Below are 15696 nucleotides of genomic sequence, written 5' to 3'. Positions count from 1 at the left end.
CAAGTAGAATGGCAGATAAATTTTCCAATTCTATTCACGATAAATCTTGTTGCCTATCATTCTGCATCTCGTTGTCAGTTACAGCTTTAGCTACTTACTACCGGAAAAGTTTCTTCGCAAAATTTTTGCTATATACTCACATATAAAGTTATTAATAAATACATATCATTAATAAATACATAAAACTTTTCTCATCAAATTGCTCTCCTCGAACTTTTCGCTATCCTCGAGACTTCGTTCATTTGTAACTGCTTAGATATGTGCGAATATCTTTTAGATGAATTAGTCACATTTTTCGATGTCATTTATATCATTAAAAGCCATCGCTGTCAGGTCGTCTTAGTCAGCTGCTGGGGCTGGAGGCCTCACCGTTCATCGTGGGTCGCCCCTTAGAGCTGACGTGTCGTACGCAGTACACGCGCGACCACGAGGTGAGGGGGGGGGGAGAGGGATGTGGTGGTTAGGTGGACATGGGGTGAGTCAGGGAGGGGGATGTGGAGGTTAGGTGGACATGGAGTGAGTCAGGGAGGGGATATGGAGGTTAGGTGGACATGGGGTGAGTCAGGGAGGGGNGAAACAACGTTTGGTTGCCGAAACAATGTTTGGTTGTCGAAACCACGTTTGGTTAACGAAACAGCGTTTGGTTAACGAAACCAAGTTTGGTTAACGAAAACACGTTTGGTTGCCGACACCACGTTTGGTTACCGAAACCACGTTTGGTTAACGAAACCACGTTTGGTTAACGAAACCACGTTTGGTTAACGAAACCATGTTTGGTTGCCGACACCACGTTTGGTTACCAAGTCTTGATATCATGATAGTTTCATTAGCGATACAAAGTTGAAGGCCGAAGTTTAATATTTATACAAATTTAGGACTAAATGTTTGATAATTGCTTCTCTGAGTGAAATTAATTTTACTTTCTCTTAAGCATATATATTTAATCGTAAATCTACTTTTTCATCGTCTATTTTGTTTCATTGTTCAGCCTCCTTTTTTTAAACATTTCCCCTCGTTTGCTTCACCATAAATTTTACTTTTCTAGTCGTAAAGTAACCCCCTGACCCTCGGAAATGGCCCTTGTCGTTAACTAATCCAATAATTACAATTTAGCACAAAGTTAAAAAATTTCTAGAAGTATTACTTCCATTTTTAACCTTATTACCCTCAGAACTGCCAGTCATCAGCCCGGCGGTGCCGCCGTCGCTGGTAGTGGAGGTCGGTGCTGACTTCTCGGTGCCGTGTACCGCGTCTGGGATCCCACCGCCTAGGGTCGTGTGGTTCAGAGCTGACCGTAAGTACGAGAAAAATATCTTGTACATTTCTATCGGGACCATCGATCTTATCAGGAACGCCCCATAATATTCAATATCAGTGCATATTTAATCGTGAGAAAATGGGTTCCCTGGTGATTTTTGCTTCTCTGGTAATTTATATGTTTTTAATTAATTACATAATTTAAATTAATTAAATAATATTTTAGCAATTTTTACCTTATATCCGATAACCGTGTTCATGAGTGATAGGGCCCAAGTAACAAATAAGCAGCTAACTATTCATTCTGTGTGCAACAATCAATAAATTGGGCCCCTGTAATGACCATGAGATGCTATCAACGTCTCCAAGTAAGATCTTTAGTAGAGATTTAAACGCAACTAAAATCACATGAAAATTCGCCAGCTCTCTTTTTGGAGTCCAGCTCCATCGTCAGTTCGAAAATTCTAGAATACAGGTACATTCTACTGGTAGTGCAGTCGCTATTGAAAAAAAAACACAGAAGAAGTTACAAGCTAAGTTTACAGACAAAATACTGAGCCACTCTATTCACAGAAGGTTTTCAGTACTTGTGTCATTACTCTGCTTAAATCGTAAGTTATTTAAACGCTAAAAAAACGCCAAAGAAATTCACCATATCTTCAATAAAAAAATTTTCGGAGACCTGCTCCATCATCAGTTCAAAAAATGTATAGAATTTAATACAGTCATTAGGCTTTTAAGTGTCGGTAATACTCAATACGATATCCTGTCGCGTCCAGAGGATGGTCACTGGCATGAGCTGGACAAGAAGTCCGCGCTGACGATGAAGGCGGTGGATCTGCACGATGCTGGTCTCTACATGTGTTCGGCCGTTAATACTGCAGGCCGTGTAAACTCTACCACGCAAATCTCTGTCATTTGTGAGTTATTTATTAGGAAATAATTATTTTTTAAAGTACTCTGGGACATTATTTTCTAACTTACGTACAAATTTTCATCGTCGTCGATTGGTAGTTTGTCGGCTCGAGTGATTGGTAGCTGGTCTTTATTATTTGTACAACTAATCTCAACCTATAGAACCTTTTACTTGTTCAATGAGCTATTAATTTGGTTAAGTTTCCCCAAAAGATGAGGCGAGACATTTTAATTATTTATCAACCTCTATATTCGTAAGCCCCGAAGCCGAAGGTTGTATCGATGGTTGCGTCAGACGTGGTCGAGGGAGAAGACCTGGTTATCACGTGCGTGGTGCAAGACTGGGATGGTTTCGTGAGTATCATATATACTCTTTTACTCGCCTTGATTATGTTATTCATGAACTGACGAGTTACCTTATGATAGAAATAGGTATTTTAGATTACCCAGAAATTGCGCTATCAAAGCTATCTCTTGTAAGCTAAACTGCTCAATTTGTTTGAAGTTTTGTTGAATTCTCGCGGGGAGATGAATGTACTTGAAATTTTCAAGCCACAATTTAACAAATAACGTGCTGGCAAATTATCTTTTTATTAAGCGTTTGTAATGCCTCAAATCTCTTTTATTTCTCTATTTTCTTCGTCGTGGAAAGGTGGATTTTGTATCTGGGAAAAAAGCTCTTCGTCCCGATGGTGAAAACGGATCCCGATATTCCATTGAAAAAGTAGCCGTTTCTAAAAGCCTTCATCAATCTATAGAAGGAGATGAAACCGGCCAACGCACAAAAACTGATAATATCGTAAACTTTCAAGACGAAATCGCTAGATCAGCTGACTCTGAATTAATGGACTCCGTTCAAATTGGTGAGGAAGCTGACGCAGCGTCCCAGGTTCGCAGAGCGGGTGACCTGCTTTTCGCGTACACTCTACGGGTGTCGCGCGCCACCGCTCAGGACAACGGCGTGTACACTTGTCACGCTGGGCCAAACGGAGCACAGGCGTCGCTTCCTATCGTCGTAAAACGTACGTAGTTCTCAATAACAAATATAGCCGTTGCCACTTTAGCGTTAAAAACAAGCACATGAAGTCTTTATATTCTACTCATTTATTTCAAACATCGTAGTTGTTTTCTTATGTTCATACCTTCGAGCATTCATTAACTACGTGAAAGAAATGTTAATGCGAACAAATATTTCTAAACAGTTTTGTATGTTACTAGGCATCACATCTCACAGAAAATTTGTTTTAGTATTTCTCTCGTGTCACTATTCTTCTGTCTACTTTTATAAATTTAATTGAATTTATTTTTATTATTTTATACACTTCGATATTCAATTTCGGTAGCGCGCGCGCCATACGTGGTGGGGACGCGCGGCGCGGTGTTCGTCAAGACCGTCGCTCCGCAGCACCGGATGCCTCACGACGGCGCCCCTCATCAGCAACATGTAGCCGTCATCTGCATTCTAGCTAATGCTAGGAACAAGCAGGTGCTGTGGTGATGAATTAAGGTAATATTTTTACGATTATATTGCTGTTAAATTCATCATTACTCTCGCAGCTTCATGAGCGATGCAGGAACAATGTGAAATTGTTCACGGATTATTTCATTTTTGCTTGAAACTCTACGGATATTAGATCTCACATTCAACTTACTTCTTGAATCACCATCAATCATCTAATATCAACTTAAGTGTTGTATTTCAAATTTTAATAAAATATTCGTAATCACAGGTAAATTTCTACCACAACGGGACTCTCATCAGCTTCCATGGCGAACAAAGTCGCTATGAGAGAATCTCCTTGACCGCTGGCAGGCAGAAAAACGACCATTCAATACCGGATAATGTTTGGGAAGAATTAGAGGATAATGAAATAAATCCGTCAATCAGGCATGAATATGACATCATTTCTCGTCAACTTCTGCTTGTGAAAGACGCTGAAGTTCATGGCAGCGGCCTGTACTCCTGTGGCTTCGATAAGGAACAATCCGAAGGCATAAATCTTGTTGTTCAACGTAAGTTTGAACTCCACTATCGTAAAATACGAGTGGCATTCCTTATAACTAAAAAGGGTATAAAAAGGAAACATAATAATAAATTAAAAAGCATTAGTACAAGTATTTTTTTCATCTATGGAGACTTTCCAAATAAATCAGCAAGAAGATCATTACTTTCATTTCGTAACGTAATTTGTACTTATATTATGTTACTCTTAATTATTTAAAATTTGATGATAAAATTTGACGCTTCTGTTCGGCCTTCAGCTGTTGAGGCGGTGGTGAGCATCTCTGCGACGCCATTGGCTGTGCAGGGAGGGGAGCTGCTGCTTTCCTGCCGTGTGATTGGCCAGCAGGGCGAGGTAAGCGCTCTGATTGGCTGGCTGGGCGAGGTTAGCCCTCTTTTCATTCTTCCTTCGCTTATTCTTCCTTCGCTTTAAAATTATTATGTTAAGCTATTGCATGTAAATAAGTTTGCGTTTAACATCGAATGGTATCGTGTTTTCACTTGATTTTCCGTGCTATATCGATTTCTTTTTTGCAATTGATTTTCTTCTGAATGTTTTAAATCAAACGGACGCTTTTACGTTGATGAAATATTGAAATATTTTCATCTAAATTTGAGCTGGTAAACCAAAACACGATTGCTTTCTAGGCAATTTATATTCCTAACAAAACCTCATTTCTTCGATACCAGGTAACATTTTTACACAACGGGACCGAGATTCAAAACACCGCGGGTGATGAAATGGTGCCGACCGATGGTGATGGTGGTGGTGGTGACCCGCGTCTCTTCACCACCACTCACCAGCTGCTTCTGCTCAACATCACGTCTGCTCATTCTGGTGTCTATACTTGCCGGACTCAAGCATCACCAGGCCGAAGTATAGAAGTGTTGGTTCACGGTGAGTTTAAATAGCTTACAAAATTTTCTCTGAATAGATGGCTTGAAACCACTAATAATCCGCACTGATACTTTGCATCCGTTTTTACTTCATTCTGGATTTTAAGTGAGCAAAATTAACAATATCGAGCCTGAATAATATTCATTTATGAAACTACAGACGTCGGAAATGTGCATCCGTTCTTACTTCATCCATGAATTTAACTGTGCAAATAAGTAAATATTAGTGAACCCGAATAATATTCAATTCAGATGTCGATGATGAAAAAGGTTTTTGTAAATGGGTAACTTTGCAGAAGTCTTGGTGGAGTTCAGTTCGGTTGGTAAAGCGCCAGCTGCGTGGAGCGGAGATTCTGTGGTATTCCGGTGCCAGGTGCAGGGACCAGAATTACCTTACTTGGTGAGTAGGATTAATACCTTACTTGGTGAGTAGCATTAATACCTTACTTGGTGAGTAGCATTAATACCTTACTTGGTGAGTAGCATTATTACCTTACTTGGTGAGTAGGATTATTACCTTACTTGGTGAGTAGGATTATTACCTTACTTGGTGAGTGAGATTACTGGCAATTACACCAAAATTCGTTACATGTTCGTAGACGAAAAAATTTTTGCATTGGCGAGATCCATATAAGTCGATCACAGACCGATCAAACGCATACGTCTGAAGTCGGAATGTAGGCTTTTTATTCATGATAGAAATACACAATTTTTCCATATATAAACTTATACCAGTTTTGTGTTTACACTTTGAGAAAACGCCAGATCGAAATAGCCCGGACCTGAACTTCTATGAACCGACAAGACCACGGCACAGCTTATCTAAGTATCCTTTTTTGCATTATGTTGCTAAAAAATTCCAACACCACGAAAAATTCATAATTAATCCATAATAAAACTTCAATGATCTTCTTCCACAACCTTAAAAGTTACCTTCGTGAGCTTTAAATCTTCTCAAATATGCTTTTATTATAAAAAATAAATTTATGAAGACTTTTCCTCCATCATTTAGGAGGTGGAGCTTCTGCACAACGGCTCACCCGTGGGACTGCTGGTGGACAACGACCCTCAGACGCCAGCAAAAAACTCCCCTTGTGTGGCTGGCACAGAGCAGCCACCTTCCGACGATAGTATTTATGACCAAAATCAAATGCCCCACGACGCATCCAATCAAATACTGGATGCAAATGGCAGCTGCATCCACGCGTCATCCACCGTGCAGTGGAGCTACCACCAGACAGTGGAGCCGGTGGATGAGGGATCAGCGGGAGTTTGGGGATGCTTGGCCAGATGGAACGGCATTGAGTGGATGGCCAACGAGTTCGTCAACTTGACAGTTTATGGTGAGTAAGTTGAGGGAAAATTTATATATAACAAAGGAAGAGTAAATTAGCGGAAAATTTTATATATAGCAAAGAAAACGTAAGTTGGGGTAAAATTTTTATCTACAAAGGAAGAGTAGGTTGGGGGAAATAAAACTTGTTCCGAAACAAAACTTCCGTGAACCTTAATTCTTAAAGATACTGCACAACACATGGCCGACAATCGCATGTCACTTGTCATGCTAATCCTAGGTATGAGTTTCCTGAGGGGTTATCTTAATTTCATTTATTATTTCAGTGGCGCCTGTGATCGTGTCATCACCCGGGCCCAGTTTGGTGGTGACGAAGGGGCAAGTTGTGGTGCTGGAGTGTGCATCGTCAGGTTCCCCTGCACCACACGTCACCTGGACCTCACATCATCGTCCCAACACCGTCCTTGCAGTGAGTTTCACTGCGTCACTGCGCGACATTGTTTCACCATATCACTGCGCGACGTTGTTTCACCATATCACTACGCGACATTGTTTCACCATATCACTGCGCGACATTGTTGCACCATATCACTGCGCGACGTTGTTTCACCATATCACTGCGCGACGTTGTTTCACCATATCACTGCGCGACGTTGTTTTACCATATCACAGCGCGACATTGTTTCACCATATCACTGCGCGACATTGTTTTACCGTATCACTGCGTGACATTGTTTCACAATATCACTGCGCGACATTGTATCACCATATCACTGCGCGATTCTATAATGTCATGCATGAGAAGCTGTCTCTTCTCAGAGCGGCTCGATCTAGCGCCGCATTTGCCATCCAGCATTTAAAATCAGCTCGGCGAAACCGGCCTGGTGCAGCCAGGAAGTTTGCTGCACTTCTATTTAATAAAAATGGTTTATTAATTTATTTACGTTAATTATGCAGCCACCCACACGGTTGCTACGACTTCAATCAAGGCTCTAGAGTTGATTATTTTGTGCAATAATTTATCTAATGCGATTCTATGATGATAATAAGACGAGTAAGATATTTTTTCACAAGGAAGCTCCTCATCAAACACCTTGAGATCGCCAATGCTTATCCATGACCTAGGTCACTAAGCCTTCGGATCGTAGATTAAATGTATATATAGTCGAAGTTTGTATTCACTCGTAACGCCATGAGCATACGAGGGCTGTGATTTTTTGTATTAGTTTCTCCGAAACACTCAATTTCGGTTTTAATAGCATTTGTTTAAATTAATGAAATAGATTGCGGATTGACGAGTTACAAGCCTAAATAGCTTTCGAACATTTTCACGCGGAAAGCAATGCAACAAAGAAGGAAATTTCTGTGGATCTGCCCCGGTTTGAAGAAGAGATCAGTTATTGAATATTGAACCAGTTTTATTTTCAACGGTATTAATTAGTTGAATTACACCGCAAAGGACGGTGTGGGCCAGGCAACGTTGATTTTGGACCCGGCCACTGAAGATGATCTGTACGACTGCGCGGCTACCGTGTTGAACATCACCGTCAAATCTTCTACTCAACTCAAAGTGGTTATGGATCATGACTTTGGTTGGTATTCAATTTTTTCATTAATTATCCTAAGACAGATTAATGAAAGTATTTATAGTTTGTTTCTAATGAATATGCTTATATGCTTGGTGTTAATGAAAAGAATCCATATGTTTTTTCGTTGCGTCGGCAATCAAGGCAATTTTAGCTTTAGAGCTTTTAATTATAATGTAATAAGTTTAATCCAGAGACAATTTTTTCAACAGAAAATGTCCTGCAAGATTTGCCCACCACCCAAGCGCCTGATTTCAGAAACAGCCAACTTCTTCCCACAACGCCACCCATTAGGTTTACTGAAGAAGAAATATTCGAGTTGACGTCAGAAGTTCCTATTTCAACTAAGTTTCCTTATACGTCCAGTGCAGATGTGTCGGAAGACTCTGTAAACGTCACGACATTACCAATTTTCGTCGTGACGACCCAAGTTTCTGTCTCTACAGAGTCAGCTGCTCCAGAGAACTGGCCCGAGCACAGCGGTGAATACGATTATACGGACGGTGAGGGTCTAGAAGCTCACTATTTGAATCCAGTCATAATTATTGGAATTCTTTTATTAACTGTAATATGGTTCTGGAAATGTTGTGGTAACTGGACTTGGTTTTCTGTAAAACCTCAGAATTTACTCATAGAATAAACTTCAAACTTTCAATGACTTTAGAATGAAAGTTTTATAATGTAACCTCGCACTTAAAATTACAAATAAGTCCTAACGCGGCGATAAATGTAAGCATATTATGAGCCTACCCAACTAGCCGATCATATTCACGTCACTGCCGTGAAAATGTCACTCATGCAGTCGTCACAAGTCTGCCAAATGACTTCCTGTACTATTTTCATGTTCACATGAACTATGACACGGCTTAGTTCCGCAAAATGATAGTATTCTGCATGAAAAAGAGATCAGTCAAGTAAAGTGCTACCAGCAAACTCTAAGTCATCGTATCAATCCTTTTTTGTGAGCTCTGTTAGTAAAGTATATAGCCGCGCATTTCCAATGGGTGTGAGATTTCCATAGGAGTTTATTTGTATGTATAGCCGGTTGTCCCTTTACTTTATAATTTTTTAACGTTATCACTATGTTTATTTATCGTTCCTTAGACACCGACTGTTATTTTTAAATAGATGAACGACGTTGTCAAGGCCATTACACTAATATTTGACTGCAGCAGGTATAACATTGGCTTTCATCGCCTAAAACTTTAACGAAATAAACGTGTCTCCATGCATTGTTTCATAATGTTAAATTTGTGTTTTCAGCTATTTATTATTTCCCTTTTGACTGGAGATATTCGTTGTAATTGTTAATTGCAAGTTACACCCTGACAGAGTAGATGCTCTCACTGAGACCCCTGAAGTATCGACTTCGCATTGGGAGCCCCCAACCACGTCCCCTGACACGATGGCCACCACGGAAGAACTTTTATCGTCGTCATCGCAACCAACATCCACGAGGACTACTGCGAACATAACTACTACAACAATTCCTTCCATTTCTACTCCTTCCTTCCCGTTCACGCCTAGCACTTCACCACCAGATATGTTTTATACTTTACCACCTGTAATGTCTTCTACTCCATTGCCTGACATATCTTCTACTTCTGAAAGTGAGGTTATGTCTCAAAAAGAGAGCATAGAAGTCCCTGATTTAAACGAAGACTTCGTTGGATTCATCGTGAATGAGACGGAAATTCAGCAGCATTTCATCCGCATAGATAAAACCCAAAATGTCGACTTGCATTGCTCTCCGTATTCCGTGCTCTCAGAGGTGATCTAAGCATTTCAGTTTTTGCCAGACCAGCAGGTTGATTTTAACTGTCTGTATCTTGAGTTTGGACGAGACTTGTAGGTTAAGTTTGACTGTCTGTGCATCAACTTAGTTTAAAACGCTTTTTAGTCACAAAAAAAAACTATGCTCAACTTGTTGAATAATTATGAATATCAAATCATTTAGTTTGTCCATGAGCTAAAATTTTCTAGTAAAGTTTTGGAATAATTAAATTAATAAGATTATCCCGTGAGATAAATGCACTGCATCCATTGTTTTTTTTAATTTAAATAAAGGCATTCTATCATTAATTAACTGCGATGACAGAGATAGTGAATAACGTGCTGTTGTGTTCCCATGGGGTTTGAATCTTGTTCACCGAACCTTCCCCAGTGACATGAAAATATTATTTACCTTCTAGTAGTCTGAACAGGGGTCTTCCCTTAACATATTTATATCTGCTAGCGGATTAGTATTGTGGATACGCGCCTTATTTATATTTGTGATGTCAGGCTTAAAACATAGGCTCAAATTTCGACTACTAAATATGTAATATCCCATAAATCAAATACATACATACCAAATGTAAATGGTGTTTGTTAGGTCACGTGGGCTCAGAGTCCGGTAGAGAGTGACGCCAGCGAGATCCTCTTCATAGGCTCCATTGACCTGGCCGGCATTGAAGGAATGACCGTCACGGAGGCTGGTCATCTCGTGATAAGGGCCAGCGCTCTCAGCGACCTCCTGCCTAAAACATTCACGTGCTTTGTTATTAATGTGGAGACGTGGGAAGATGTGCCCATACACAGCTACACTGTGTCTCTCATAGAAGGTATGTTGGGATAATTGTCTGCACTAACACGAAGATGTGAGAGGATGTGTTAATACTGAGCTACACTGTATGCCAAATTGCAAAGTGTGAGATATGTATTTCTTCATAAAATTTACTCCAAAGATTATCGTCATTATTTGTGAGCCTTGGATGTTGTTCTATCAAACATTTTTTCACGGTAGAATCTGATGGTTAAAACTACACTTTTAAATTACGACTTTTGTATGCATTTCGTTCATCAGTCCTCCGTATGAACAGCTTAGCGTATAAATGTAATAAGCACAGGTTGTAAAATCTTGTAGTACAATCACTTACAATCTTATGATTGCCAGATAGAAGAGATTTCATGAAAATTGCTTCCAATTATCACCGTATTAATCAACATTAATTTAGTGTTCAAACAACTTCTTCACGCACACTTCAATGCCACTGACATTTCTACGAGTAACATCATGATTTTTCCATTTATGCCTCTTGATTATTAATAACTCGTGTTCAATGTTTGAAACTCAAAAGTGTTTTCAACTGAAGGGGAATATTTTAGTAATATTTATCCATACAGACATCCCCACTACCGAGTTCTCCCCAACACTGGTCCCCCCGACCAGCCCCGCTCCCCCCGAACCTGCGGTGCCAGAATTTGTCTTCGTCGCGGGCAACACGGCGCGAGCTCGGGATTCTGCCTCGATATTGCTTGATCACAAGCACGTAGAAAACTTGTGAGTTGATTACATTTAAATGATAATTAGTAGTGATTATAATTATAGTGTGGAATAATAATAATAACTGATAAGAATAATTATTGTGTGTCCCTCGTATAATAATAATTATACGTAAAATTGCAATGATAAGGCTAATTTATTCATGATTTTTTACTACTTCGGGTATCGTAAGATAAGAATAACAGTTAATCTTTCTCACTGTATTTAATTGAAGAGATAATTCCTATCGGTGAAACTTCAGTAAATTCTTTATTTACATTCTTTATTTACCACTACATCTACAGTAAAATATCAATCATGTTGTAATTCGTAACAATAATACTAAAGTCCATTACGTCATTTTGTATTCATAGTTCAATGTAAAATCTCCATCATGATATCAATCTTTAATACAGTTGGATGCCTTACCATGACATTGAATAATTTAGCACATTATATTTTATAGTTAATTCATGTCTTGTAATTAATTCTCTTAATCGGACTCGAAACATTTATCTCATCTAATATCATTATTTATTTACCTCATCTAATAGATGAATGTAGCGGCCTCATTTATTAATACAGAATTCTAGTCCTTTGTCATGCTGCTGATGCATAAACTTTAGCGAGAAAATATATCGCTGTATCTTGCGTTTCTCTCTTAAATGGTTCCGCTGAACAGGCGAATGTAGCTCAATGGTTTAGCTTGATTTGTCGACAGTGATTGATGGAGTTACGACTTCATAATTATTACAACACTTCTCTTTAACTTCACTTCTTGTCTGTCTGTCTGTCTGCTACAAATCTTGTAATCGAAATTTAATACACTTCTACTTATCCTATCGATCTGAAATTTTGCACACTTGCGTAAAGTTGGAAACAATGCATGAATCAAATGACAAAATAAATAATTTTATGAATAATTTTTTTTTTAATAATAAAAAACTGAAAAAATAATTTTGTCAGCTACAAATCTTATAATTGATATTTGACACACTTTTACCTGTCGAATTGATATGAAATTTTGCACACTTGTGTGAAGTTAGAGGCAATGCATGAATTAATAGACAGAATAAATAATTTTGAAAAAATTATATATTAAAAAAATTGACAAATTATATTCTTTAATATTCAAAAATAAAATTAGAAATTCATTGTACATCTGTAACATTGGAAACACTGGATTCTTTAGAAGTGTTGTCTTTCAAAAGTAATTTTTAAACGTATATTATTTCTTATTATTACGTCGTACCCACAGGAAGATCGAAGCCCAGGAATGCTTGAGCGGCGCTGTCGAGTCTTGGATTGGTTCCGATGAAGTGATGCTGAATGTGAGTTCTTGATAGTTATTATTTATTTTTTTCCAGTATAAACATGTATTTTATGATTCTTTTAGCTAAACATGAACTAATTTTTTGTGAAATTTCATTGAATCCCGTGTGGTTTCTAGATTCTACTTCATTTGCGAATAAATTGTGTCTTATTTTCTCGCTCGGTTTTGCACGCGTGGTATAATTTTTCTCAATTTTTAATACATGTATATCATATTTACACATTTATATCCTGGGTTTATACCCGTTATAATTCTAATATGTTTAATAATTTCCCCAGCCTAGGCTTAATGATGGCTCGTGTGCAGAGTTCATAATATAAGTAAATCACTATTTTATTCTATGAAGTTTAACAACTTGCTCAGGCTGAGATATGCAGAGGTCTTGTGTGTAAGCCTTATAAATTGATGTATGAAAAGTTCATATAAATAAAAACTAATAATTGATAAATAATGAATAAATTAATTAATAATTGATTAATTATTAATAATTGATAAATAATTGATTAATACTTGATAAATAAATAATAAATAAATAATAATTAACTAATTGATCCTAACCTCAGGCCTGTGGGCTGGGTTGGGTGGCGCTGAAGCACGTGCTCCTGCGACGTCCGTTGCTCGTCGTCATCGAGTTCCATAGAATCATCAGGGATCAGGAGAGGTGAGAACCAAGAGAATATCCTCTATTTTACTGGCAAATATATCGCTTGTGTTGCTTTGATGTTGATTCCTCGTATTTATAGCATTGTGTTATGATATTAGATGAATGCAAATGTTGATTAGTATGTTCACTCAACGACGACAGAATTACGGCTCAATGGTTGCAGAAAAAAAAATCTTAAAGATTAGTATCCAGTGGAAGATGGAATCTGATTATCAAAATGGCTTCATATACATTATGAACTGACATAAGGTCTTCATAACTTACCATAGTCATTAGGAAAATATGTAATGATAGCTATTTTTGCTAATTGATGACGTCGCGATTGTGCAGAATCCACTACTTACCGGCTGTGCTGCTATACCTACACGCCGGAGACGGACGACTCTTCTCAGCCGTTGCAGCGGAAAAGGTTAGTTGTTGCAAGACATTATTTAGCTCAGTATGGATGGGCCTACGCTTGTTAAATACTTCATTTTTTTAAGCTAAATTGCACAGTTGAGATAATTACAGCTTCTTTGAAACGAGGATGGTTGACTCTGGACAAGAGTAATAGCTAAATGGGCCTATTTCTTCAGTGCCGACACTTTTATTCTATTCTATAAATGTAATTGTATTAATTGTTGGTCTCCTGGTGGCGTCCTGAATTATTTACAATGGGAGCCATGAATGGTCAACTGTGGAACGATTCAGGACCTTATTGACGAAATTATAATCCATCTTTCACTTCACAAGTGACTCTTACTTATTTGTTTCATCTTGTCTACCATTTAACTCCAGCGACCCATCGTCAATCAATATTCTACTACATCAAATTCATTGGAAGCATTCTTCAAATATCAGCGATGTTGCAGTTGTAACTTCTTGAAAATTATCTTTTTTGATTGACTCGCATTTTTTTCCTTTTACAAACGTTTCGATTTCTACCAACGTTTTCAACGGAAATAATTGGTTAAGGAACCCTCTCCAAATTCACTGACCATCGAAGACATTGAATAGACTTTTGAGTTCCGGTCGGACAGAAAAAAAATGACTGAATAAACTAAAAGATCTGCATTAATTGTTACGGTCTACTTATAATAATTAATTAATTTACGTCCATCAATTATTTAATGTGCATATATTAATTTACGTTAAATTATTAATTTATATTAATCAATGAATGAATTTACATTATTCTGTAAATTACTTACATTATTAAATTAATTTACATTAAGTAATTAATTAATTAATTTGCATTAATTGATTAATTGTTACGGTGTACAGACGCTCAGAGATTACGTGGACGATGACGTGAAGAGGTCGTCAGCGCCGCAGTTTTTGTTGACCCTCAACGAGGGCTTGGACTGCGTGCTGAGTCCCTCATGCCGCAGCCCTCAAACTCCGACCCTCGACGCCCTCACATCCGCAGTACCGAGCGCCGGTACTCAGAGTCACCGACACGCGAGATCTCCCGATCAAGATCTGATCGATCTCAGCCTCACGAATGAGGAGATCGGTCGCAGATCTCTCGGCCGCGGCGAAAATCTGATCGATCTTGGCCTCACAAAAGGTGTGGTCGATCAGCGATCTCTCGGTCGAAGTTCACGAGGTCTGATCGATCAGAGATCTTTCGGTCGAAGTTCACGAGGTTTGATCGATCAGAGATCTTTCGGTCGAAGTTCACGAGGTTTGATCGATCAGAGATCTTTCGGTCGAAGTTCACGAGGTTTGATCGATCAGAGATCTCTCGGTAGAAGTTCACGAAGTCTGACCCATCTCGATCTCGCAAATGGCGTAATTGGTCAGACATCTTCGAGATCTGCTTTCCGAACTCAACGAGATGGTACAATCGATTAAAAATATCAAAGTTATATGATGAATGAGTAGCAAAAATCTTCATGTTGAATTTTTTGTTTTAAAAGCCAAATATATTCTCGGTGTTCATGAAATTCAAAACGCGCATTTAGGAACTCTCGGTAAGTGCCCCCTCGAATCGTGAAAACCGAATGTTGAAGCAAATGAGGAGCGGTTGTCGCTGCAAGTGATGTGAGAAAATATTATCAATAGGCGATATTAATTTTCTGTTAATTATTAGATGCTCTGAAAACTGAAGAGCTCGCAAGTTCGATACAGCAGAATGAAGCGAACGACGAATAGCTAACTAAATAATTTGTGGTTCGGATATTCTTCGTTCGAGAGAACGGATTTCGCAAGAATGCAGTTGGATATATTAATAATAATTAAATGAATAACATGTTTTCTCGTCTATGTAGTCAAGGAAAATGACGCCAAGCTTATATTTTTTTGCAAAGTTTTATAAATTTCACTATAATGGCTCACAAGCCTCTCTCCCTAGATCAGCTCTCATTACTTACAATTTACATAATAAGTTCATAAGCGATGCAGAGAAATGACTAGGAAATATCAATTACATTCAGATTTGAAAAATAAATTATTTTACCTAA

The 15696-nt window shown here is 38.4% G+C and overlaps 1 protein-coding gene across 1 annotated transcript; it reads left to right on the top strand.

Moving 5' to 3' along the window:
• Positions 1-534: 534 nt before the first annotated feature.
• On the top strand, positions 535-15142 carry LOC108670484. The gene is made up of 21 exons (XM_018157960.2): positions 535-556; positions 1172-1294; positions 2037-2177; positions 2432-2526; positions 2825-3194; positions 3516-3658; positions 3903-4185; positions 4435-4529; positions 4865-5072; positions 5368-5471; positions 6084-6414; positions 6692-6834; positions 7825-7957; positions 8164-8454; positions 9289-9722; positions 10326-10554; positions 11117-11273; positions 12514-12586; positions 13152-13249; positions 13583-13661; positions 14516-15142. Exons 1-21 carry the CDS (start codon positions 535-537, stop codon positions 15086-15088), a joined length of 4125 nt encoding a protein of 1374 aa, XP_018013449.2. The 3' UTR covers positions 15089-15142.
• Positions 15143-15696: the final 554 nt, after the last annotated feature.

The sequence above is a fragment of the Hyalella azteca genome, unplaced genomic scaffold (assembly GCF_000764305.2).
Source record: "Hyalella azteca isolate HAZT.00-mixed unplaced genomic scaffold, Hazt_2.0.2 contig15124, whole genome shotgun sequence".
NCBI classification, from domain to species: domain Eukaryota; kingdom Metazoa; phylum Arthropoda; class Malacostraca; order Amphipoda; family Hyalellidae; genus Hyalella; species Hyalella azteca.
Note: the sequence above shows the minus strand (reverse complement) of the source record. Positions and strands in the feature narration are given on the sequence as shown.

What these genes read in the sequence shown, in the direction of transcription:
- LOC108670484 (XM_018157960.2), top strand. Translation starts at nt 535, where the DNA reads ATGGAGGTTAGGTGGACATGGG. An exon ending in CTAATGCTAGGAACAAGCAG is followed by an intron (nt 3,659 to 3,902) that starts GTGCTGTGGTGA and finishes TCGTAATCACAG; the next exon opens with GTAAATTTCTACCACAACGG. An exon ending in CGTATTCCGTGCTCTCAGAG is followed by an intron (nt 9,723 to 10,325) that starts GTGATCTAAGCA and finishes GGTGTTTGTTAG; the next exon opens with GTCACGTGGGCTCAGAGTCC.